Source organism: Bubalus bubalis, chromosome 12 (assembly GCF_019923935.1).
Source record: "Bubalus bubalis isolate 160015118507 breed Murrah chromosome 12, NDDB_SH_1, whole genome shotgun sequence".
NCBI classification, from domain to species: domain Eukaryota; kingdom Metazoa; phylum Chordata; class Mammalia; order Artiodactyla; family Bovidae; genus Bubalus; species Bubalus bubalis.
This window is the reverse complement of record NC_059168.1, coordinates 25,536,502-25,563,082: the sequence shown is the minus strand read 5'-3', so window position 1 is coordinate 25,563,082 and position 26,581 is coordinate 25,536,502. Positions and strand designations below refer to the sequence as shown.

The 26,581-nt window shown below is 38.0% G+C and overlaps 1 protein-coding gene across 10 annotated transcripts in view; it reads left to right on the top strand.

The window, feature by feature from the left end:
- THADA (THADA armadillo repeat containing) overlaps window positions 1-26,581 on the top strand; it is a 332,984-nt gene that overhangs the window by 16,028 nt on the left and 290,375 nt on the right. For 8 of the 10 annotated variants that reach the window (XM_044925857.2, XM_044925858.2, XM_044925860.2 and 5 more), the window contains 8 exons: window positions 829-1,526; window positions 3,240-3,391; window positions 4,536-4,691; window positions 5,063-5,137; window positions 5,589-5,711; window positions 10,380-10,503; window positions 22,543-22,694; window positions 26,330-26,543. In XM_044925857.2, coding sequence (XP_044781792.1) covers window positions 829-1,526; window positions 3,240-3,391; window positions 4,536-4,691; window positions 5,063-5,137; window positions 5,589-5,711; window positions 10,380-10,503; window positions 22,543-22,694; window positions 26,330-26,543 — 1,694 coding nt within the window. The remainder of the gene's footprint in view (window positions 1-828; window positions 1,527-3,239; window positions 3,392-4,535; window positions 4,692-5,062; window positions 5,138-5,588; window positions 5,712-10,379; window positions 10,504-22,542; window positions 22,695-26,329; window positions 26,544-26,581) is intronic. The other 2 variants (XM_025260937.3, XM_025260934.3) reach the window with 1 other exon arrangement.

Here is a 26,581-nt window from a genome sequence, read left to right as displayed (position 1 = left end):
AGTGTGAAAGTAGAACAGAAGATGGGATGATGGCACAGAGAGAGAGAAATTTTAGTGCAGGTTAACTTGTGACAATTTGTCAAATTAATTTTAGCATTCAGTCTCCTATGTAAGCATTTTTAAAAACCATAAATATTTGTGTATGGATAAAGCTTTTGAGTTTATGAATAACATCAACATAGGTAGTTCAGTGTGATCCTCACATGTCTGATAGATAGGATAGGAAACCCAATCTATTGAATGGGTAAAATGAAGCTTAGCAAAGTAAATGCTTACCTAACAGCATATCACCTACAAGCACCCAGGCCAGAACTGTAATGAGGTCTCTGACTTCATTGGATTGTATTTTGTGTTTTTTTTTTAAATGTAAGTTATGTACATTTTAAAGTCATTAAACAGCTTTATTGAGGTATAATTTACATTCCATACAATTCACCTACTTAAATTGTGCAATTTCAGTTATTTTTCTTCAGTATATTTATAGGGTTGTACAACTCTCACCATAATCAACTTTAGAATAATTTCATTTCCCCCCAGAGAAAGCTGATTCACTCTAATATTCCCCCTCCCTGGCCCCTGAGTACATTTTTAAACACCTGTGAAACCATCACCACAGTTAAAATAATGAACCACGTTTCCTTGGGTGCTTTTTTGGATTAACTTTTACAAAATGGAAAGATTTGAGATTTGTTTTGGCTGTGTCGTATTTTTGTTGTAAATATAATGATAATTTTATGATCATTCTTTATATTTTTAAGGTCTAAATGATTATAAAATTAGACTCCTTTTATTTGTCAGTTTATACTAACGTGCCTCATTTTTTTTCAGGATCAAGGAGTCAACCCTGGAAATGTTTCTGTCTAGGATTTTGGCATCTTGGACTAATTCAGCTATACAAGTCCTTGACTCAAGTTCCCCAAGCCTAAAGGACAACCTGAATGGGAATGCAGATGTGGTTAGGAGGCTTTTGGACTATGTCTATACCCACTGGGAACATCCACTGGATGCCTTGAGACACCAAACCCAAATCATATTCAGAAATATTCTCCAAATGCACCAGCTCACTGTAGAAGAGTCAGGTTCAGATTTGTCTGCTGATCGTTTCATTTTTGAACTGACCGAGAGTCTTCTGCGATTGGAATGGCATAGTAAAGGAAAGTACACATGCCTTGGTTGTTTAGTAGGCTTCATAGGAATTGACCATATCTTGGCATTAGCTAAAACCATTCCATCGCAAATCTTAGAGGTGATGGGGGACCAGTCTCTGGTGCCTTATGCAAGTGACCTCTTGGAAACCATGTTTAAAAATCATAAGAGTCGTTTGAAATCCCAGGCTGTCGACAACACTTGGATTGACAAGTGGCACGAGACTTGGGTTTCTCCTCTTCTTTGTGTACTGTGTGAAGGAAATCTGGATCAGAAATCTTATGTGATTGATTATTACTTGCCAAAATTACTGAACTGCAACCCTGAGAGCTTAAGCTATATGGTAAAGATTCTTCAGACTTCTGCTGATGCTAAAACAGGTAAGAAAATGAATTTTTTTGTTTTAGTAATTTCTAGTTAAGCTGCTTAAATAGAGGTACCTACCTGAGATGTTGGCCATATTCAAATTTTAATATTACCATGTCTATAAATAGTAAAGGAGGATATTAAAGATAGAAATTTTGTATTGAAATGAATGTTTCTATATCCAGCCAAATAGGTTTTTGGGCTAAAGTCATTTCTGTAAGCTAAAGATTGATTGCAGTTATGATTATGAGTTTTCCTTTATTACTAGGTTTTAATTCATTTTACCAAGTTTTTATTATTTGGTTGTCAGCCTGGAGTAGATGTTTGTGTGTTTTATATAATTTACTTATTCAGGTGGTTGAGATAGTAATTACAAATTGATGTAGGCAAGGTTGCTGCTGCTGCTGCTAAGTCACTTCAGTTGTGTCCGACTCTGTGCGACCCCATGGACGGCAGCCACGTCTATGAATCCTGGAGACGGGATTCTCCAGGCAAGAACACTGGAGTGGGTTGCCATTTCCTTCTCCAATGCATGAAAGTGAAAAGTGAAAGTGAAGTCGCTCAGTCGTGTCCGACTCTTAGCGACCCCATGGACTGCAGCCTACCAGGCTCCTCCGTCCATGGGATTTTCCAGACAAGAGTACTGGAGTGGGGTGCCATTGCCTTCTCTGGTAGGCAAGGTTAAAGACAGGTAAATTAGTAGTAGTAAGTACTTGTCTCTAGGAAAGAGAGAAAAATTTAGAAGCATGACCTCAGGAAAAAACTCTCTCTGGCTGTTGAGAGTAAGTATAAACATCCCACTGGAATTCAGTAACTTTGAAGAAATCACTGCATTAAAGCATAATATAGTAATTAATGTATAAAACAATGATCCTGATTCATCATGTAAAGCTTACATTTATTATATTCTATTTAATGCAGTGGGAATAGGTACCCTCCATCACATTTTAAGGTTATTTCCAAATAAAATTTAAGTTATTCTTTCAATCCTTCAAAGAATAACCATGAGCTAGCTGGAAGATTTGATTCCTGTACATAGAAATGAGCCATTATTTATAATCTTTAACAATAATCCTCTTGCATTTTTGAGAAGCCATCTAAAGCTGAGGATCCGTGAGTCTGTTCTGAAGCTAGACAGTCTTTATATTAAATCAAGGTCTCCTGTGAGCCCAGAGCTCCCTGTCCTGTTAGTAACAGCTGATGTCCTGGCCTCTGAAAGCATCAGGGTCTTTGTGATCCTCTTTTATCTTCTTTACTAAGAAGACACAGTAACTCCAAGATATACAGATAGGTTCGGTGTTTGTTTTTAGAGAAATAATGGTGTTTAGCCACAGAAGTGTTTTTCTTATTTTTGGCTGAAAATCATTTTAGTTATTTTTATTGTTTTAAATATTTCTGATTAAATTAAACCTGATTTTTTTTTCCTGGTTTATTTTCTAACTGTCAAGGAAAAGGTAAAAAGATCAGCCAAAAATTATGATTTCTTAAAGTTAACAGTAAGTGGGTTCAGTTTACAGAAATCATTGACATAAGACCTATTAAATCCTTTTAAATAATGATTTTATAATAGGAACATTAATTCATGTTAGAGTTTAGCTAAAAATACAATTTTTACTTCGTGAAATAACAATGTTAATGGGAAATGGGAATTGTTGAAGTTGTTAATAGCACAGTGGTGGTCTTTGTTGCTGTGTTTTTGAGACAACAGTAATCTTTTCCATCCTTAGGATCTTATGACAGCGGAGGGGCTCTGGGAGCTTTGATGGCTTGTCTAAGAACAGCTCGAGCTCATGGACATCTTCAGTCTGCAACTGATGCCTGGAGGGACCTTGTGTCCAGTGAAAGAATAAAGCAAGGCTTAATTCATCAGCACTGCCAAGTAAGTGAACAATGTAATTGGGAATTCATACATGCAGTAGATCCCTGATTCATTTATTCATTTATTAATAGTATGCAGTACATCTCTGATTCATTTATTCATTTATTAATAGTATGCAATATGGAAGCCCCCAACATTATGCCCACGCTGTTTTAAGGCTCCATAAGAAGGATGTGAAACATGTAGACATTGCACTTGGGCTACTTAAAGTTTAGTTTAGGGAATAAGAAAACCTTCATAAGACAACTGGAAAGTCTTTTAAAAGATGGCACAAGTATATCATTATGCATAAGAACTTGGAAAGCTTAGAAGAGACTCGTCTGAGTATAGGTGATGGTTGAGTAGGAAAGTGATTCGAGGCAGGGAAGCCCTCATGCCCACTCAAACTGGAAGGACACAAGTAAACAAGGACTGGAGGGTGACTAAGGACATTGTTTGGCGAGAATGGAGTCCTTTGTCCATTTTATGGATGCATTCAGTGCTAGGCTGAAGATTTCAGGTTTTATCCAGTTGGTAACTGGGAGCCAGAGTCACTCCACCTTCAGCCAGGAAAGTGGCATGAATGGAAACAGAGATGAATTTTCAGAGTGGGAGCAAAAAGAACCCAGGAGACCAGTGAGAAGTTCATGGCAATAATTGGAGAGTGAGGTGATGTGGTGCTGGGGCACAATGGTCACTGAGGAAAAGGAATGTAGTTAAACATTACTGTGGAATAAGAATCTTCAAGATTTTTAACTTTTGTAAATACTCAGTTTGTACATTTAATGAAATAATTTTATAAGAAGTAATCACAGGATCTTTGGGATTATAGGACTTTTCTGAAATACATATATGTACACTGAGATTTATCTTTCTTTTCTGTCTTTGATATCTGTGTAGATAATTAAACATGTTAAGTGGTTTAGGCTTTGCTTTTGTCTTGGTAAAAAATCTGCCTGCAATGCAGGAGGCCTGGGTTTGATCCCTGGGTTGGGAAGATCCCCTGGAGAAGGAAATAGCTACCTACTCCACTATTCTCACCTGAAAAAGTCCATGGGCAGAGGAGCCTGGCAGGCTAGAGTGCATAGGGTCGCATACAGTTGGACATATTGAGCAACTAACACATCACTGAAAAATGAACATCTTATTCTTTGGTGTATTTTAGGTACGGATTGATACATTAGGCTTGCTTTGTGAAAGTAATCGAAGCACAGAAATCGTTTCCACAGAAGAAATGCAGTGGATCCAGTTCTTTATCACATACAATCTTAACAGTCAGTCTCCAGGAGTGCGACAACAGATTTGTTCTCTTCTTAAAAAGGTAAAATTTCTCTTCAGAAAGTGTAGGAAAGTGGTAAACTTTGCCCTGAAAAATATTTTTCGAAAGAGCCCAGATTTGGGAAGAGTATGGGAAGAAGGGTCGTGGAATTGGACTACCAGAGCTCTTCGTGGCACTTCTGTGAATTGCTTGTTCTGTGATCCAATTGAGTTTACATTTGGGCTTAAAATCCAGAGTGAAAAAAGTCCATTCACTTTGGTGTAATAAATCAACCTTGAGCTCTTTTTTTGAAAGGGGGAAAAAAAAATCTAGCACTGGAGTTTTCAGTGTGTAAGGTATTTTTTTAAAGTACTTTAAAAATATATATTTTTGGCCATACCTCATGGCATTTGGGGTTTTTGTTTCCTAATCAGGGATCAAACCTGTGCCCCTTGAGGTGGAAGCATGGAGTCTTAACCATGGGGCCACCGGGAGGTCCAGGGTGTAAGGTATTTTAAGAAAACTTTATTTAGTAAGAAGAGGAAGGATGTCCTTGTATTTTTATCATTTCTGTAAGTGCCTTTAGCAATGGTCTTTATTGAATCATTTGGCTTAAATTAATCACCTGAAGTGTTTCTGAGGTAAAGAGTTGGTAGAGAATAGAAGGGAGTAAACCTAATCATCTTTAGGTTCACGTTGACCTAAGGGAAATAGGAGAACTGTGGTTTAATAACTGTGTATTCTGATTTGCAGTAATACTTGAGTTTTTGGTTTTATAAACATAAATGTTAATTTTCTGTCAGAAAGAAACGCTATGGTAAATATTAAGAGTTTGAAAACCAGTACTCTCCTTGCCTGAAGTTTTAGTCTAAAAAATTTAGAAAGTTCTTCCTTTGCATTTCAAGCTGGTATTTCAGGTTAATGTGGCTCACATACACTTCATTTTTCTTTTTCTCCAAGTTGTTTTGTAGGATACAGGAAAGCTCTCAGGTACTTTATAAACTGGAGCAAAGTAAATCCAAACATGAACCAAGGAGTGAGTCAACCAGACAACACCCTTCTGTTTCTTTACAGCAGTATAAGGTAGGTGATTTCCAGACATACAGATTTTTAAGACACCTGAAACAGTTTTGCATCTACATTAAAGAGAAATAATACTCGTGCTGAGTAGCATTTCTGCACTTTTTTCCTTCAAGCTGGGTTTTACATATTCCTTCTGGTGCTTTGTTACTTCTCTTAAGATAGCCTGAGTTGTGGAACCAGTGCTGGACTTGAAGTCTGTTACAGAATAACATTAATGGGCTAACCTTGATATTTTACAACTTATGTGAGCCAGATAAACTTAGTACTTTAATAAAAGGGCGTTGCAGCCCTGACTCCTCCACCCCCTCCCCAAGGAAGAGGACTGTTGTGTCTGGACCTGTTGCCCCTATCATCTTAACGTGAAAGTGGCTTGACGTTTGTGATTCCTGAGCCATGGTCCAATTACTGGGGTTCCTCTCTATCCTGTTTTGAAGTGGGCTTGAAGAATAAGACTGGATTTTAGGGCACTGGAGTTAATGGCCTGGATGGAACCCCAGATATAGCAGCTGTAGTATGGGCCAGGGTTCAGTTTCTGTCCATCAGAACAGAATGAACTTTTTTCCACTGGTTTCTTACTCCAGATCTGTCCTCTCAGAAGCAGATGCATATTTTCTCGTAAGACCCAACAGAGCTCGCTTGTTTTATTTCATTTAGGGAAACAGGTATAATAAGTGGTATAGTGGAACCATTACATAGTCACTCATCTACTTAAGGTTAAACATTACCTAAAGGAGAATATTCCTATACAGAGGCTGAAATTAGCTTCATCTTTGTAAAATCTGAACAACAAAAAGATAAGAAAGTCATAATCTGAACTTGAAGGACATAAATTTACTCACAATTCTGCCACTGACCACTTGGCTTACCTTAATGAGTCTATAAGTGGGATGAATAACCTCTCTAAAAAGGTTCGTTTTGAGGATTAAACAGGAATGCTGTCTGTAAATTCTGAATCACTCTAAAAAACTCTGCTGGGTATCAGTAAAAGTAACTATAGTTAATACTGAGCATTTAATGTGTGTGTGGAGCAGTTATATTTTAGCCCTTCAGAAGCACGTCTCTTTTGCTTCTTTTTGCAAAGAATAAAATGACATTTGTGAAATATCAATTAGGTTCTTAAAAACACAAAACCAATTTTGTGGATGACATTCTGAATCTTTGTGTATGTGCCGTTTCTTAGTTTGTGGGCTTTTGAAAACTAGTCCTTCGGATTCTTGATCTGAGTCAGTCTCCTAGTTCTGACATTTTCTCCTGATGGTAGACTCTGTGGCTTTTGAAGGTTGCAACTTTGGAGCTGTTTTATGATCATCATTAGAACAGTGGGTGTCGTGTGCAGTGTCTGGTAGACTGTGCTAATCAACAAACTAATTGCTGTGGGAGAAGAGGAGGCTATGAGTGGGAAAAAAGTGTCTTCTAGTCTAGTGAAGAAGGTTATTTCATACCTAAATAGTAGCTAGTGTACTTAAAAATACATTAGCTATAGCAGTGGTCCCCCAACCTATTGGGTACACAGTCCCTGTGTTTTTGGTATCAGGGGCTGGCTTTGTGGAAGACAGTTTTTCCATGGACTGGGGTGGCAGTGGGGGATGGTTTCAGGGTAATTCAAGTGTATTACATTTATTGTGCAGTTTATTTCTATTATTATTACATTGTGATGTATAATGAAATAATTATACAGCTCACAATGCAGAATCAGTGGGAGCCCTGAGCTTGTTTTCCTGAGCTCAGGCAGTAATGCGAGTGATGGGGAGTGGCTGTAAATACAGATGAAGTTTCACTCGCTTGTCCTCTGCTCAACTCCTGCTGTGTAGCCCAGTTTCGAACAGGCCACAGACTGTTAACTGGACTGTGACCCAGTGGTTGGGGATCTCTGAGCTAGAGTACTTTAAGGTATAAAATGCTTTATATCAGTGTTCTCATTTATTCTTTAATGATAAATCTGTGAGACAGGAATTATTACTGTCACTTACCAAGTGAAATAAGTGACGCTTGGAAAAGTTGAATCAGCAAACTATCCAAGTTTCCTTAGCCCAGAAGTGGTAGAGCCAGACTCGAATCCAGATCTGCTCTGGACAACCAAATCAGAATAGTTTTCCCCTTAGTACCAGCTTGAGTGAAGGCTTGGAGGTAAGGGAGTACGGAGAGAATTTGGGGAATGGTTAATTCCCTAGTATGAGTGACGCATAAGATACCTGAGGGACAGAGGAATTGAATAACGGGAGATGAGTTGGAAAATCAAGTTGGGAATGAGTAGTAGAGAGTTTTGAATGGTCGGCCAAGGTACCTGGAAGCCTGGCCAGAAGCCTTTTCTAGTGGAAAAAGACTAGAGCATATACTGAGCCCTTACTGTGTGTTTAGGAGACTGTTTGTGGGACTAGGGACATAGAAGTCCATAGACTGTCATTCCTGCCTCCATTGTGGTTACAGTCTGGTTGAGGGAAAGAAGCACTATTTATAAAAATGTAATTGACACTGCAATTAGGATAATTCGTAAAGGATGAACTTGTTGCTCTTGAATGTGGATACTATACTACTCATTTATAATTAAAACTAGTTTATTGAATTTCAAAGGAACAAAGTAGCTAGGGCCTATAGGATAAATCCCCAAGGTTGTTTATCCTTGACTGAAGAAATGAATGCAGGGATGCTGTCTAAAGACAGGGACTGGGGCTGTTTATATGCTGATGAGCTATATGTTGTTGGAGCATAGCAATATATGAGAGTCTTGAGGATAACAGCTTTTCTTCCTAAGTTTTTTCTTTGGCCTTATCTAGAAGTTATAATTATTTGTTTTAATTAGAGGAAGAAGACTTTATCTTGGATGAAGTATTTCCCACATTGCTTTTTTTTTTAATTGCATTTTTACTAAAAGTTTTCATTTGTGATCAGTTGTATGTATAAACAGAAAGGCAGAGTAACAATCTCAAAGGTACAGATAAAAGACAGTAAAATAGTTGGGTCTTTGTTTTGAATTGTGTCTTTATAGTCAGATATCAAGTACTTAGTTATCAAATTTATCAAGTAATATATATTGGATATTTCTTTGGTCATTTTAAAACTTTAAAAAGTATACATACCTTTAATGGTTGAATGCTTCTGGTGGAGAAAATCAGTATTCATACAGATTTAACACAAGTCAAAGCAGAATGGATCATGTTTTCACCAAAAAGAAGTTTTTTTTCTTGTCTGGACTACAGTTAGAATTGTACTTTTTGTTGTTGTTTTTAACTTAAAAAAAAATCAGGTATAATTGATGTATTACATTAGTTTCAGGTCTATAATACAGTGGTTCATTATTTGTATATATTGTGACATGATTACCACACTAAGTCTAGTTAACATTTTTCACTATATAAAATTATACAAAATTTTTTTCTTAGCAGCTTCCAAATATATAATAGAGTATTATGTATTATGACTATAGTCACATATTGTACATTACATTCCATGTATTATGACTATAGTCACATATTGTACATTACATTCCAATGTATTGTACATTACATTCCATGACCTATTTATTTTATAACTTGAAGCTTGTACCATTTTTTCAACGCCTACCCCCTCCACCTCTGGCATCTACCAATCTGTTCTCTGTATTGCTTGGTTTTTTGTTTTGCTTTTTAAAATTAATTTGATTTTATTCTATATACAGTGAGATCATTTGTCTTTTTCTGTCTGAATTATTTATCTGTTTATCCATCCATAGATACTTAGGTTGTTTCTGTATCATGGCTATTGTAAACAGTGCTGCAGTGAATGTGGGAGTACACATATCTTTTTAATGAATGTTTCCATTTTCTTCTGTACTTCTTGTTAACTTTATAAAGATAGGATTCATTGAAGTCATGAGCTCATGGTCAAGGGTGCCAATCTGAATTGTCAAGCAAAGTGAACATCTAGTATTGCTTAAAAAATTTTTTTCTCTCTAAAGCAGAAAAAAAAAAAATTCACCCTTTAGAATGATACTAGTGGTACTTTCAAGATAACCTGTTGTTCAGGTCAGTTCGGTCGCTCAGTCATGTCAGACTCTTTGCCACCCCATGAACCGCAGCACGCCAGGCCTCCCTGTCCATCACCAACTCCCGGAGTTTACCCAAACTCATGTCCATTGAGTCGGTGATGCCATCCAACTGTCTCATCCTCTGTCGTCTCCTTCTTCTCCTGCCTTCAATCTTTCCCAGCATCAGGGTCTTTTCAAATGAGTCAGTTCTTCACATCAGGTGGCCAAAGTATTAGAGTTTCAGCTTCAACATCAGTCCCACCAATGAACACCCAGGACTGATCTCCTTTAGGATGGACTGGTTGGATCTCCTTGCAGTCCAAGGGACTCTCAAGAGTCTTCTCCAACACCACAGTTCAAAAGCATCAATTCTTCAGTGCTCAGCTTTCTTTATAGTCCAACTCTCACATCCATACATGACCACAGGAAAAACCATAGCCTTGACTAGACGGACCTTTGTTGGCAAAGTAATGTCTCTGCTTTTTAAAATGCTGTCTAGGTTGGTCATAACTTTCCTTCCAAGGAGTAAACGTCTTTTAATTTCATGGCTGCAGTCACATCTGCAGTGATTTTGGAGCTCCCCAAAAATAAAGTCAGCCACTGTTTCCCCACCTATTGTGAGTTAGCACAATTATGTTTACTGTAAATTTTTTTTTTTTTTTTAGAACTTCATGTCATCCATTTGCAATAGTCTTTTTGAAGCATTGTTTCCTGGCTCTTCCTACCCAACTAGATTTTCAGCTTTAACCATTTTAGGCTCAATAGCTGAAGTTTTTCCTGTGCCAGAAGGTAAGTGTTCAGTCATGTTTGGGGAAAGTGTTTTCTTGCAAAGTATACTTTGTCAACATTTTGCTTTACTTGAAGTTTCAGGTTTATTGTCTTTTGTTTAGATTCTTATGGGAGGTGTTAGTCTTGTTAAATGGCTTCCCTGGTGGCTCAGTGGTAAAGAATCTGCTTGCCAATGCAGGAGATGCAGATTTGATCCCTGGGTTGCAAAGATCCCCTGGAAAAGGAACCTGCTCCAATATTCTTGCCTGGGAAATCCCATGGACAGAGGAGCCTGGTGGGGTACAGTCCACGGGGTCGCAAAGAGTCAGACACGACTTAGCAACTAAACAACAAGTCTCATTATATAATTCTTATTTGGAGATAATTCAGTTTGCCAGTAAAGGGCATATGGGAGAGAAACTTTTTAGTGATTGATATTTGCAGACCTGAAACTGCAGTTTTCATGGATCATGCTTATTATGAGAAGAATTGCTAACGTCATCCCACTAATTTATGTGTTGCTGTTTTAGGATAGTGCCCAATCTGTTCTCTTAAGTTTAAGCAATTAAAATAATAATAGTTTCTTTTATGTATAACATTCCTCAGTGAGTCTCTGTGGTTAAAATGTGGTTCCCCTTATATGCTATCTGTTTCATTAATCTCAATCTGATTTCGAAAAGTCAATATAAGGATATCATTTCCACGCATTCTGATTTAATCGTACCTTTTGTTTCTCCTACTGTGAAGTACTCAAGAAGATGAATATTTAACTTCCCTCTTCGAGTTGTTTCATTTTCATTTTGACAAGAAATGATTCTTATTATCCCCATAAATGAATGTATATGTGTTTTAATGATGATTTCTTGTTTGTGCTCAGTCTTCCTTGACTGTAGACAAACAGGAAAATGTCTTGCTCTTTTGGAGGGAATGGCCAAAGGACCAGACACTATAGATGGATTTTTTTTTCTGTTTAAATTTTTAGGTAAAGTATAATTATTTGGCAGGGAGACAGTTATTTGCTGTTAATATAGCTTGCTTCATTTGAAGAAAACCCATTTCTTTCAAGTTTTTGTTTTAAAAAAGTTGAAATTAACAGCAAAGTTTCAAGAATAGTTCAGCCATGTACTCTCTGCTGCTGCTGCTAAGTCACTTCAGTCGTGTCCAACTCTGCGCGACCCCATAGACCGCAGCCCGCCAGGCTCCGCTGTCCCTGGGATTCTTCAGGCAAGAACACTGGAGTGGGTTGCCATTTCCTTCTCCAGTGCATGAAAGTGAAAAGTGAAAGTGAAGTCGCCCAGTCATGTCTGACCCTCAACCACCCCATGGACTGCAGCCTTCCAGGCTCCTCCGTCCATGGGATTTTCCAGGCAAGAGTACTGGAGTGGGGTGCCATTGCCTTCTCCGATGTACTCTCTACTTAGATTCATAGGTTGCTATTTTGTCAAATTTGCTTTACCTCACTGTTCTTTAAATTTTCTAACTATAACACAATGATCAAATTCCAGAATTAATGTTGATATGATGCTGTTATCTAGTATACAGTTCTTATTCAGATTGTACCAGTAGTCCTAATAAGTGGCTTTTTATAGAAAATTTTTTTCCCCCACAATCCAGGAACTGATCCAAAATCACACAGTGCAATTCATTGTTGTGCTGTTTCAGTTTGGAAATGTTCTTATTTCATGACATTAACATTTTGGAAGAATGTATTTCGGTTTGGGCTGTTTTATTGTTTTCTTATGACTTGATTCAGGTTGTGCATTTTTGGCAGGAAAATGCATAGGTGATGTAGTGTGTTTCTCAAGGCATGATAACAGGAGATGCATGATGTTGGTTTGTCCCATTATTCATGGTAATAAATTTGATCTCTTGATTAAGCTAAGTGTAGTAAACCGAAAAATGACCTCCATGCTGGGTACAATAATCTGGGCTGTAGGTTATTTTCTTTCATCATTTTAAGTATGTCTTGCCATTCCCTCCTGGCTTGAAGAGTTTCTATTGAAAGATCAGCTGTTATCCTTATGGGTATTCCCTTGTGTGTTATTTGTTGTTTTTCCCTTGCTGCTTTTAATATTTGTTCTTTGTGTTTGATCTTTGTTAATTTGATTAATATGTGTCTTGGGGTGCTTTGCCTTGGGTTTATCCTGTTTGGGACTCTCTGGGTTTCTTGGACTTGGGTGATTATTTCCTTCCCCATTTTAGGGAAGTTTTCAACTATTATCTCCTCAAGTATTTTCTCACGGTCTTTCTTTTTGTCTTCTTCTTCTGGGACCCCTATGATTCGAATGTTGTAGCGTTTAATATTGTCCTGGAGGTCTCTGAGATTGTCCTCATTTCTTTTAATTCGTTTTTCTTTTATCCTCTCTGATTCATTTATTTCTACCATTCTATCTTCTAATTCACTAATCCTATCTTCTGCCTCTGTTATTCTACTATTTGTTGCCTCCAGAGTGTTTTTAATTTCACTTATTGCATTATTCATTATATATTGACTCTTTTTTATTTCTTCTAAGTCCTTGTTAAACCTTTCTTGCATCTTCTCAATCCTTGCCTCCAGGCTATTTATCTGTGATTCCATTTTAATTTCAAGATTTTGGATCAATTTCACTATCATTATTCGGAATTCTTTATCAGGTAGATTCCCTATCTCTTCCTCTTTTGTTTGGTTTGGTGGGCATTTATCCTGTTCCTTTATCTGCTGGCTATTCCTCTGTCTCTTCATCTTGTTTAAATTGCTGAGTTTGGGGTGTCCTTCCTGTATTCTGGCAGTTTGTGGAGTTCTCTTTATTGTGGCGTTTCCTTGCTGTGTGTGGGTTTGTACAGGTGGCTTGTCAAGGTTTCCTGGTTAGGGAAGCTTGTGTCGATGTTCTGGTGGATGGAGCTGTATTTCTTCTCTCTGGAGTGTAATGAAATGTCCAGTAATGAGTTATGAGATGTCTATGGTTTTGGGGTGACTTTGGGCAGCCTGTATCTTGAAGCTCAGGGCTGTGTTCCTTTGTTGCTGGAGAGTTTGCTTGGTATGTCTTGCCCTGGAACTTGTTGGCCCTTGTGTGGTGCTTGGTTTCAGTGTCGGTATGGAGGCGTTTGATGAGCTCCTGTCAATTAATGTTCCTTGGAGTCAGGAGTTCCCTGGAGACCTCCAAAAGAGACCCACACCAAATCCTCAGAATTCATGAGAATGTGAACCTTACTTAGAAAAGGGATTTTTGTAGATACGATTAAAGATCTTAAATTGAGATAATCTTGGATTATCTGGATGGGCTTTAATGCCATTGCAAGTGGTATTGTAAGAGAGAGGCAGAGGGGAATGTGACAAAAAGAAAAGGAGTCATTGTGACAGTGGAGGTAGAGATGGGAGTGCTGGGGCTGTAAGCTGGGGAATGCGGGCAGCCACCAGAAACTGGAAGAGACAAGGAATAAATTCTCCCTTAGATCCTTGAGAGTGATCATGGCCCTGCAGACACCTTGATTTTAGACTTCTGGCTCCCAGAACTGTGAGAAAATAGATTTCTGTGGCTTTAAGCCACCAAGGTCATGGTGATTTGTTATGACATCCACAGTAAATAAATTCAGGAGTACCCATTAGTTTATGGAATTTCAGTGGTGCTACAACTGAATTTAGAAATGAAGTTTTACCTGAGAATGATTGATTATCCATTCACCAAAAAGTTTTCTGTACATCTACTGTATGTAGAGTTATACCTAGGTATATGGGAAATATCTAAGGCTGAATTATACTGCTAATTTTTCAATTAAGAGAATAGTTTAACATGTTCAAATGTACTTTGAAAGTGAAAAACCTGTGTCATCTTCGTAATGAATGAGTCACATATAGTTAGACAGTGACTGATAGCACAGTCATGGTGTTAAACAGCTGAGAGGTAATGCCAGTAGAGCAAACCATACTGTACCCACTAACTGTAAAGGAGGCTAAAGAAACATGACTGCGGGCTTTCCTGCTGGTCCAGGGGTTAAGAGTTCACCTTCCCATGTAAAGGACAAGGGTTTGATCCCCAGTTGGGGAACTAAGATCCCACACATCCAAGGGCAACTAAGCCTGCATACTGCAACAAAGATCCAACATAACCCAATAAATAAATATTTTCAAAAAAGAAAGAAAAGAAGCATGACTAAAAAATACAGGAAGGGAAATGTAAATTCATTCTTCATCTTTATCTCAAAAATATTAATGTAGGTTTTTGTATCATTTTATAGAAAGATTATGATTTGAGATTAGTTAAAATGGTTTTTGCCTTTCCTCAAGTGTGTCCTGGTTCAAGAAGAATAAGTCACATGCACCCTTCTCATTTGGAATAAAATGTCACTGTATTCATGGTGAAAAATTGGATTCACAATTAGATTAAGAGGGTTTGTTCAACAAATATTTATTTAGTGCCAAGGATATGCAGTGTACAAAGCAGAGTTCTTCCCATTTTTGACTTTTGACTTTAGTGAAGGTAGACAGACAGTAATTCAGTGAATAATACATAGAACTTCAGATGGAGATAAGTAGTAGGAAAAAAATGTTTCAAGAAGAGAAGGGCGGGGAAATAGAGAGTATCTGGAGGTTGGGAGTAATACTCATTTCATACAGTGGTATCAGAGAAGGCTTCCAGTTTGAGCAGAGCTGTTAAACAATCAATGAATCAAAGAAATCATGAGGGCAATTAGAAATACTCTGAGAGGAAGAAAAAATATAACTTACCAAAACTAACAGGATGAAGCAAAAGCAGTGGTAATTGGGAGATTTATAAACTATAAATACCTACATTAAGAAAGAAAAAAAGATCTCAAATCAATTAACTTTATACCACATGGTATTAGAAAAAGAAGAGCATACTTAACTCTCATCTACAGAAGGATGGAGATAATAAAGATTAGAACAGAGATAAATGAAATAGAGAATAGAAAAACAATACAGAATCAATGAAACCAAAAGTTGGTCTTTTTAATAAAGATCAACAAAATTGACAAAGTTTTAATTTTACTAAGAGTAAAAAAAGATGTAAACCACTAAAATCAGAAATAAAAGTAGAGGCATTTCTATGACCTTATAGAAATAAAGAAGATTATAAGACAATGTTGCAAACAGTTATCTTGTACTTCTAATAAATTAGATAACCTATATGAAATAGACAAGTTTCTAGAAACATACAAATTGGTAACTCAAAAAGTAGACAGTTTGTACAGACATGTAAAAAATAGAGATGGAGTCAAAAGCTTCTTAAAAGTGGAGGACTGGCTTCATTGGTGTATTCTACTAAACATTTAAAGAAGAATTAATGCCATTCCTTCTCAAACTTTAAAAAAATTGGAGAGGAGGGAAATAGTTTCCTAACTCATTCTATGAAGCCAGTATCCTCTGGTACCAGTGATACCACAAGAAAACTACAGCATCTTTTACGAATATACATGCAAAAAGTCTAAAGAAAATGCTGGAAAACCAAATCTAACAGCATATTAAAAATATTATATACTATGATTATGTAAGTGGAATTTATCCCTGAAATGCAAAGGTGTTTCTCAATGTGAGACAGTAAATGTAATATACCACATTAGAACAAAGAAAAATAAAAAACTCACGATAATCTCAGTGCAGAAAAAGTATTGACAAAATTGCACACCCTTTTAGATAAACACTCAGCAAACTAGGAATAGAAGAGAACTTCCTTGGCATGATAAAGGACATTAAGGAAACCCCATAGCTAACACTGTTTTCAATGGTGAAAGACCAAAAGCTCCTCCCCTAAGTTCAGGAAGAAGACACAGATGCCCCTTTTCACTGCCGCTATTCAACATTTTACCAGAAGTTTTAGCCAGAGGAATTAGGCAAAAAAAAAAAAAAAAAAAAGAAATGAGATGTCTAAATTGGGAAAGAAGAGGCAGATTTGAGCAGAGGTGTGATTGAAGTGACAACAGCTTCACTTGCTTGACCTATGAATTTCACAGGGTTGGACTAAGTTGTGAGTTAAGATTAAATAAACTCACATGCTGATTTCTATTGAGCAACATTGAGCATTCTTCTAATTAAGCCTAGAAATATTTTCAATTATTTTGAGGGATTAATTTGTTAAATTAACCCCTGGGCTTCCCTTGTGGTTCAGCTGGTAAAGAATCCGCCTGCAATGCACGAGGCCTGGGTTCAGTCCCTGGGTTGGGAAGATCCCCTGGAGAAGGGAAAGGCTACCTACTCCAGTATTCTGGCCTGGAGACACAACCGAGCAACTTTCATTTCACTTCACTTCAATTTGTTACATGCTCTTCACATCATACCATGAAATCTTCCCACAGGTTTAATCTTAATCTTAAAATTAAATGGATTTGGTGACCATGATCATTCTTTAGTGGTAGTTTTTCTTCTTATTTCCTGGTTGGCCAGAATTCATCTTTTCTTTGAGAAGAGTTTTTAGGAAAATTAGTTCTTGATTTCTTGTACCTTCAAAAATATTTAGATTGCTGCTGGAATCAAGATTGCCAGGAGAAATATCAATAACCTCAGATATGCAGATGAAACCACCCTTATGGCAGAAAGTGAAGAGGAACTCAAAAGCCTCTTGATGAAAGTGAAAGAGGAGAGTGAAAAAGTTGGCTTAAAGCTCAACATTCAGAAAACAAAGACCATGGCATCTGGTCCCATCACTTCATGGGAAATAGATGGGGAAACAGTGAAAACAGTGTCAGACTTTATTTTTGGGGGCTCCAAAATCACCACAGATGGTGATTGCAGCCATGAAATTAAAAGATGCTTACTCCTTGGAAGGAAAGTTATGACCAACCTAGATAGCATATTGAAAAGCAGAGACATTACTTTGCCAACAAAGGTCCATCTAGTCAAGGCTGTTTTTCCAGTGGTCATGTATGGATGTAAGAGTTGGACTGTGAAGAAAGCTGAGCACTGAAGAATTGATGCTTTTGAACTGTGGTCTTGGAGAAGACTCTTGAGAGTCCCTTGGACTGCAGAGAGATCCAACCAGTCCATCCTAAAGGAGATCAGTCCTGGGTGTTCATTGGAAGGACTGATGTTGAAGCTGAAACTCCAGTGCTTTGGCCATCTCATGTGAAGAGTTGACTCGTTGGAAAAGATCCTGATGCTGGGAGGGAGTGGGGGCAGGAGGAGAAGGGGACGACAGAGGATGAGATGGCTGGATGGCATCACCAACTTGATGCACATGAGTTTGGGTGAACTCCGGGAGTTGGTGATGGACAGGGAGGCCTGGAGTGCTGCGATTCATGGGGTCGCAAAGAGTCGGACACAACTGAGCGGCTGAACTGAACTGAACTGATACTTGATACTGGAATAGGATTTTGATATGCAGATTTTCATTACTCCTCTTTTCCCTTAGGATTTGGTTAGCATTGCTCCACTATCTTCTGTCACTACACATGCCTGTGGCAAAGAATGAAGCCAGCCTGATTTTTTTCTCACTTTGTAGATGAATTGAACTTTTTACCTGAATGGCAAAAAGATTCTTTCTTTATTGTTGATGCCCAGGAATGCTATTAAGATATGTCATTATATTGATTATTCTGTGTCTGTTCACCTAAAGCATGGTAGGACTTTGGATTCTAGGATAAGAAGGCTTGAAGTGTTTTTTAAAAAGATGGATTCTTAAATTGTTTGTACTTGGTTAGTTGAAAAATAACTTAGTTATCTTTTATATAATATATAACTTTTTGAAAGAGAATAAAATAGGTTTAAACAAATTTTAAAAAATATTTATTTCCTTTTATTTGTCCCTGGGTACTTTTTTGATTTCCTCTTTGATTTCCTGAGTGAGCCATTGGTCGTTTAGAATCATATTGTTTAGCCTCCATGTGTTTGAATTTTGCAGGTTTTTTCTAATAGTTGATTTCTAGCCTCATAATATTATGGTCAGAAAAGATGCTTGATACAATTTCAGTTTTCTTAAATTTACTGAGGCTTGCTTTATGGTCCAGCATATGATTTATCCTGGAGAATGTTCCATGTACACTTGAAAAAAATGTGTATTCTGCTTCTTTTAGATAGAATGCTCTTTAAATAACAGTTAAGAACATCTGGTCTAATGTATCATTTAAGGGCTGTGTTTCCTTACTGATTTTCTGTCTGGATGGTCTGCTGTTGATGTAAGTGGGATGTTAAAGTCTTCCATTGTTGTTACTGTCAGTTTCTCCTTCTGTGTTAACATTTGCCTTATATAACAAGGTGCTCCTATATTGGGTGCATATATATTTATACGGAGAAGGCAATGGCACCCCACTCCAGTACTCTTGCCTGGAAAATCCCATGGATGGAGGAGCCTGGTAGGCTGCAGTCCATGGGGTCGCTAAGAGTCGGACACGACTGAGAGACTTCACTTTCACTTTTCACTTTCATGCATTGGAGAAGGAAATGGCAACCCACTCCAGTGTTCTTGCCTGGAGAATCCCAGGGACGATGGAGCCTGGTGGGCTGCTATCTATGGGGTCGCACAGAGTTGGACACGACTAAAGTGACTTAGCAGCAGCAGCAGCATATATTTATAATTGTTAAATATCCTTCTTGAATTGACCCTTTGATCATTATATAGTGTCATTCTTTGTCTCTTATAACAGTCTATATTTTAAAGTCTATTTGTCTGGTGCTAATATTGCTGCTCAGTCTTTCTTTTGATTTCCATTTGCATGGAATACCTTTTTCTGTCCCCTCATTTTCAGTCTTTATGTGTCTCTGGATCTGTACGAGTCTCTTCTGGGCAGCATATATATGGGTTCTGTTTTTGTATCCATTCTGCCAGTTTATGTCTTTTGGTTGAAGCATTTAGATGAAGGTAATTATCAGTATGTCTGTTTGTTTTGTCATTTTATTAATTGTTTTGGATTTGTTTTTGTAGGTCTTTTCTCCCCCTTTTGTTTTTATGATAAAACTTTCAATAAAAACACTTCAGAAAGTAGGCAGAGAGGGAACAGGTCTCAACATAATACAGGCCACATATGACAGATGCACAGCTAACATCATACTCAGTGGTGAAATGCATAAAGCATTTCCTCTGAGATCAGAAACAAGAGGAGGATGCCCACTCTCACCACTTTTATTCAACATAGTTTTGGAAATCCTAGCCATGGCAGTCAGAAAAAGAAAAAGACGTAAAAAGAATCCAAATAGGAAAAGAACTAAGACTGTCACTATTTGCAGATGACATGATGTTATACATAGAAAATCCTAAAGATGCTACCTGAAAACTACTAGAACTCATTAATGAATTTGGTAAACCCGCTGGGTACAAAATTAATGTAGAGAAATCTGTTGCATTTCTATACACTAATAATGAAATATCAGAAAGAGAAATTACAGAAACAGTCCTGTATATCATTGCATCAAAAGGAGTGAAATACCTGGGAATAAACCTACCTAAGTAAGCCAAAGACCTATACTCTGAAAACTGTATAAGACACAATGAAAGAAACTGAAGATGTTACAAACTAATGGAAAGATATACCATGTTCTTGGATTGGAAGAATCAATATTGTTGGAATGACCATATTACCCTACAGATTTAATGCAATCCCTTTCAAATTACCAATGGCATTTTTCACAGCACTGGAACAAAAATTTTCAAATTTGAATGAAAACATGTAAGACCCCCAATAGCCAAAGCAATCTTGAGGAAGAATAACACTCCCTGACATCAGACTACTACAAAGTTAGTCATTAAAACAATGTGGTACTGTCAAAAAAATAGACATATATATCAATGGAGCAGAATAAAAAGAAGTAAACCCATGCACTTACAGTCAGTTAATTTACAAAAGAGGAAGCAAGAATATATGTTGGAGAAAAGACATTCTCTTTAATACGTGGTGCTGGGAAAATTGGGACAGCTACATGTAAACATATAAAACTAGAACATTCTCTAATGCCATATACAAAAATCAATTCAAATTGGATAAAAGACCTAAATGTAAGACTGGATATTATAAAACTCTTAGAGGCAAACAGAGGCAGAACACTCTTTGACATAAATTGCAGCAGTATTTTATGGCTCCATCTCCTGGGTAATGGAAATAAAAACAAATAAACAAATGGGACCTAATTAAACTTGAAAACTTTTGCAAAGCAAAGGAAATCATAAACAAAATGAAAAGATAGCCTTTAGACTGGGAGAAAAGATCTGCAAATAATGCTACAGACAAAGGATTAATTTTCAAGATGTACAAACAGCTCATACTTTATTTTTTATCTTTTGCTCATACTCTTAATATAAAAAAAATACTCAATTAAAAAAAATGGACAGAAGACTTAGATAGACGTTTCTTCAAAGGAGACATACAGATGGCCATCTGACATGAAAAGTTGCTCAGTAACGCTAATTACTAGAGAAACACGAATCAGAACTACAATGAGTGGGAATTCCCTGGCTGTCCAGTGGTTAGGACTCTCTGCTTCCATTGCAGCAGGCCTGGGTTTGATCCCTGGTTGGGGAATTAAGATTCCACAGGCTCATGGCATGTGGTGCAGCCAAAAAAACCAAAACCTACAATGAAGTATCACCTTTCACCAGTCAGAATGTCCATCATTGAAAAAGTCTACAAATAATGAATGCTGGAGAGAGTATGGAAAAAAGGAATCCTCCTATATTGTTGGTGGGAATGTGACTTGGTGCAGCCACCATGGAGAACAGTATGCTGTTGCTGCTGCTTAGTTGCTTCAGTCTTGTCCAACTCTTTGTGATTCCATAGACTGTAGCCCGCCAGGCTCCTCTGTCCATGGTGTTGTCCAGGCAAGAATACTGGAGTGGGTTGCCATGCCCTCCTCTAGAGGAGTTCCCGATCCAGGGATTAAACCAGGGTCACCTGCATTGCACGGCTTCCCTCATAGCTTAGTTGGTAAAGAATTCACCTGCAGTGCAGGAGACCCCGGTTCAATTCCTTGGTTGGGAAGCTCCCCTGGAGAAGGGATAGGCTACCCACTCCAGTATTCTTGGGCTTCTTTTGTGGCTCAGTTGGTAAAGACTCTGCCTGCAATATGGGAGACCTGGGTTCGATCCCTGGGTTGGGAAGATCCCCTGGAGAGGGAAAGGCTACCCATTCCAGTATTCTGGCCTAGAGAATTCTAGGCATGTTTACTCCATGGGGTTGCAAAGAGTCAGACACAACTGAGCGACTTTAACTTTTTGCATGCAGATTCTTTACTGCTGAGCTGCCAGGGAAGCCCAGAGAACAGTAAGAAGTTCCTTAAAAAACTAAAAACAGAGTTACCATATGATCCTGCAATCCCATTCCTGGGCATATATCTGAAAAGATGAAAACTTTAATTAAAAAAGATACATGCGTGTTCACAGCAGCACTGTTTACAGTAGTAAGATATGGAAACAGCCCAAATGCCCATCAACGAATGAATTCAATGATGTGTATACATACACACACTCACACACACACACATACACACACAGTGGAATACTACTCAGCCATCAGAAAGAATGTCATTTGCAGCAGCATGGATGGACCTAGACGTTATCATATTAAGTGAAGTCAGGCAGAGAAAGACAAATGTATGATATGACTTATATGTGGAATTCTTAAAAAATGATACAAATGAATTTATTTACAAAACAGACTCATAGACATAGAAAACAAACTTATGGTTACCAAAGGGGCTTATGGGGTGGGGAGAGGGGAGGTAAATTACTAGGGTTTGGGATTAACATATACACACTATTATATATCAAATAGATAACCAACAAGGACCTTCTGTGTAGCACATATCTTTTAATAACCTATAATGGAAAAGAATCTAAAACAAGTATGTAGGTAACAATCACTTTGGTGCACACCTGAAACTAGCAGAACGTTGTAAATGAACTATTCTTCAATTTTTAAAAATGGTTATTTAAAAAATATGTCTTCTCTGTTTGTAGAATTGTAATACTTATTATTTTATCATTTTTGTAAATTACTAGAAATATTTCTTATGCTATTGTGAGTGAAGTGCAAGTGAGTTCTTTTTATACTAATTTTCTGTTAATTTGGCTAAATAACTTTAAAATGTTGATTTCCTTTTCTTACTGTTCACTTAAAAAAATTTTTTTTTTTAATTTTTAGGTAGAGTCCAAACAGTGTATCAGCTGAGTCATGATATTGATGTTGGTCGTTTCCAAACACTAATGGAATGTTTAACTGGCACTTTTGAAGAAGTGAAAATTTTAGCATTTGATCTTCTAATGAAGTTACCAAAAACATTTGTACAATTTCAGGTATTTTGACTTTGCTTCTGTAAGTGTAAATGTGATGTATGCATGAAAACTTTCTGTCTTAGCAGCAGATAAAGCCGTCTGTGGATTGTCCAGGTTCTTTGCTTCTGCCTTCTTGCATCTTCTGTTTCAGTTATCTTTACTACCTCTCCAGCTGCAGGTGGTGGGATGGCGAAGGTAGGGATGGGTAGTGGGGCTGGAGGAAATGTTGTAAGAGAAAGAAAATCCAAATCAGTGAGCTTTGCTTTTTTAAAAACTTGTTTTGATAAAAAGGGAAGTGTAGGAAGCAGTAGGTTTTGTTGTTTACAAGAGTATCGATAGATTTCAGTAAACTGTGGTCTCCCCAGTTCCCCTGGACCTGTTAATATTCGATCAAAACACATCATTTACAGTAACTTGATTTTTTTTTGAGATAATCTCTCTGCTTCGTGGACTGGGACGTGCCTGTAAGTGAGGTAGAGAACATGTTTCTGATGTTCCAATAAGCAATAGCTAAACTGAGACTGAAACTCAGAGTACTTGAGGTTAACAACAGTTCTCTCCCTGGGCGTTCTACCCCAGCCCCCACGCTTTTCCTCATGCCTTGCTCGTCCTATCTCGGGGTGAAAATCAAAGATGGGCTCAGGAATGAAGGCACAGCTTGGGAATGGGTCTTCAGGGGGACCCATAGCCCAGGTATTTGACTCTTCCTTTGGGACCTAATCTTGGGCAGTGAAGTCACCAGTAGCGGTGGGGTGCCTGGCTCTAGAGCTTTACTGTGGCTCCTGGGGAGCTCTATAGAGGCCACGGGAGCCTTCAGGGGTAGCAGCTGAGCAATCGTCTGGGCTCCAGCTATTAGGCTCTTGTAGATGCAGTGGGATTCTGTAGGAGCTCGTGTCAGAGAGCCCAGGGGGTTTCCACTGCTTCTGGAGGACATTGCAAAACCTCAGACATCTCTTCTGATTTGGCTTCAAATTGAGAGTTTCTCTGTAGTGTCTGCCTGTCCTGGCAGTTTTTCAGGGGCCTTGATGAACAGAAGCTTCTTCAATGCTTAGGCTGCTCATTTTTGTATTTTATGAGTTTTTAAAGAAGATGCTTTCTCTTTCTCTATCTCCTTCTACCAACCCTTGCCTCTTACCTTTCATCACACTGTAGCTTTGTATCATATGTATAACTATGCCTCAGTCTTGACTATTTTGAGAGTATCTGGAGTGGGGAAAGGTATATATATTGTACCTATGTGAAATACCTGGTTCTAACATGAACAGTGTAACTATTTTGATAAACATGTGCATGGTATAGAGACACAAACTATAGAATTCAGGAAACTTAGGACATACGGCTTGCTCTAGGATTCTGGTGGTTATATATTTGGTCTGGCTTGTGTATTAGTAAACTGGTCCTAAGAATAGGCATTTGAGACTTTAAAATATTAATTATGCATTATGCTTTGAAAGTCTTTGAGTAGAACCTATATAGTATGTAATTAACTTTTTAATATAGTTAACTTGAAAACATTGTTTGAATGCTGGCCTAATCTCTCTAAGGACCTGTATATTTGTATTTTGATGGCATATCTTTCAAATATATGACTTTACTACTCACCTAGTCTCTTGCACTTCTTTCTTTTGGAGCTACATATCCAAGGTCTTTTTGTTGTGTTTTGACTGTCCTGAAATGAAAGAACAAAGGTGCTGTTTTAAATTCCAAAGGCTATTTATTTTGTTTCTTGCTGCTGCTGCTGCTAAGTTGCTTCAGTCGTGTCCGACTCTGTGCGACCCCACAGACAGCAGCCCACCAGGCTCTGCCGTCCCTGGGATTCTCCAGGCAAGAGCACTGGAGTGGGTTGCCATTTCCTTCTCCATTGCGTGAAAGTGAAAAGTGAAAGTGAAATCTCTCAGTCGCGACCGACTCGTAGTGACCCCATGGACTGTAGCCCACCAGGCTCCTCCATGCATGGGATTTTCCAGGCAAGAGTACTGGAGTGGCTTGCCATTGCCTTCTCCGATTTTGTTTCTTACTAATTGGCTAGTTAGGCAGTTTAGGGACTTATTGTCAGTTACAAAAAATGATTTAGATGCTTGATTGATTTCTTTCTAATGTTTATTTAGATTTGAGCTTCTGACCAGTGTCTTTCAGTTTTTTAGGTCATAAAAAATTAAGCATGAAACAGCAAAGAATTTAAGTAAAAGTAAGCTATATTTGAATCTATTACCTGATATTTGAAGACATTATTAAATATTGATATATCTATGATCAAATTCAAAATTACATTTATAATGATTTTTTCCCCTTATATTAAACAGTTATGAGATAATTTTAGTAGATTGAATATTATTGAGCAACAAAACCCTGAGTGGTGAAACAGACAACTTGTTAACAGGGAGCTGGGACTAGGATCCATGTCTCTGTCCTCAGCCCCGTGCCCTTCCATGCATTATTACAGTGAACTGCCCTTTGTTCTGTCTTCTTGAGGACAGGCTGTGTGAGTGGATATTTAGATGAGATACAACTGTGGGAGCTGATGCAGAGTTTCTGAGGTTGATCTTATCACTTTGCTTTTCACACATATATGTGGAGCTTTGCCAGGAACAGCCTGATGAGTTTGTATTTTCATTGTTGTTGTTCAGTTGCTAAGTCGTATCTGACTCTTTGCAACCCCATGAACTGCAGCCTGCCAAGCTTTCCTGTCTTTCCCTGTCTCCCAGAGTTTGCTTAAACTCATGTCCATTGAGTTGGTGATGCCATCCAAACATCTTATCCTTTGTCACCCACACTCCACCCTGCCCTGCCCTCAGTCTTTCCCAGCGTCAGGGTTTTTTTCCAGTGAGTTGGCTCTTCCTATCAGGTGTTCAAAGTATTGGAGCTTCAGCTCAGCATCAGTCCTTCCAATAAATATTCAAGGTTGATTTTCTTTAGGATTGACTGGTTTGATGTCCCTGCAGCCCAAGGGATTCTCAAGAGTCTTCTCTAGCACCACAATTAAAAAATATCAATTCTTTGCCACTCAGCCTTCATGTGTATGTGTATTTTTCTCCATTGAACTAGCTCTATAGGAATCAGCTGGGGAGAAGGGTAGGAGGTTGATGCCCAGTAAAATAAACCTTTCTTGCCATGTAAAAGAACTTTGGGCTATACAGAAATAATGATGATGATCTGGTTATGGTCATAGCAGAATTTCTACAAGAAAAAGTATACTTTTGCTGAAGAAAAAGGTTTTTCTTTTTGAATTTCCCAACTGAAATTTCTTTCAAGACTTTCATCACTAGAACTGATTAAAGTGAAGTTGCTCAGTTGTGTCCGACTCTTTGTGACCCCAGGGACTGTAGCCTACCAGGCTTCTCCATCCATTGGATTTTCCAGGCAAGAATACTGGAGTGGGTTGCCATTTCCTTCTCCAGGAGGTCTTCCCGACTCAGGGATTGAACCCAGGTCTCCTGCATTGTAGGCAGACACTTTACCATCTGAGCCACCAGGGAAGATCTCTAGAAGTGATTAATAATCATTTAATTAATAAAAACGTCAGACTGTCTTCAGGGAATTAGCGTTCATATTGAGTTACAGTTGTGTGGCAAGCTCTGTCTTTAAATATGTGTTTTTCCTTCAAAGGAAAAAAGAAATGTTTCAGCGACAATGACTGAGTCTCTGCTTTATCCTAGGGTTCAGTGAAACTGCAAGGCTTATTCCAAGCAGCTCTGGAGCTTAGTACCAGCACCAAACCGTATGACTGTGTAACAGCTTCCTACCTACTGAACTTCTTAATCTGGCAGAATGCTTTGCCGTCATCGCTGTCTGCTTGCTTAAAAACTCAGCAGGTTGCATGTGGAGATGGAGATAAGTCTGCTGCTGTGGAAGAAAGTAACACATTAATAGGTTCGTATTGAGGAAATGACCTTTTGCTTTTCCTTATC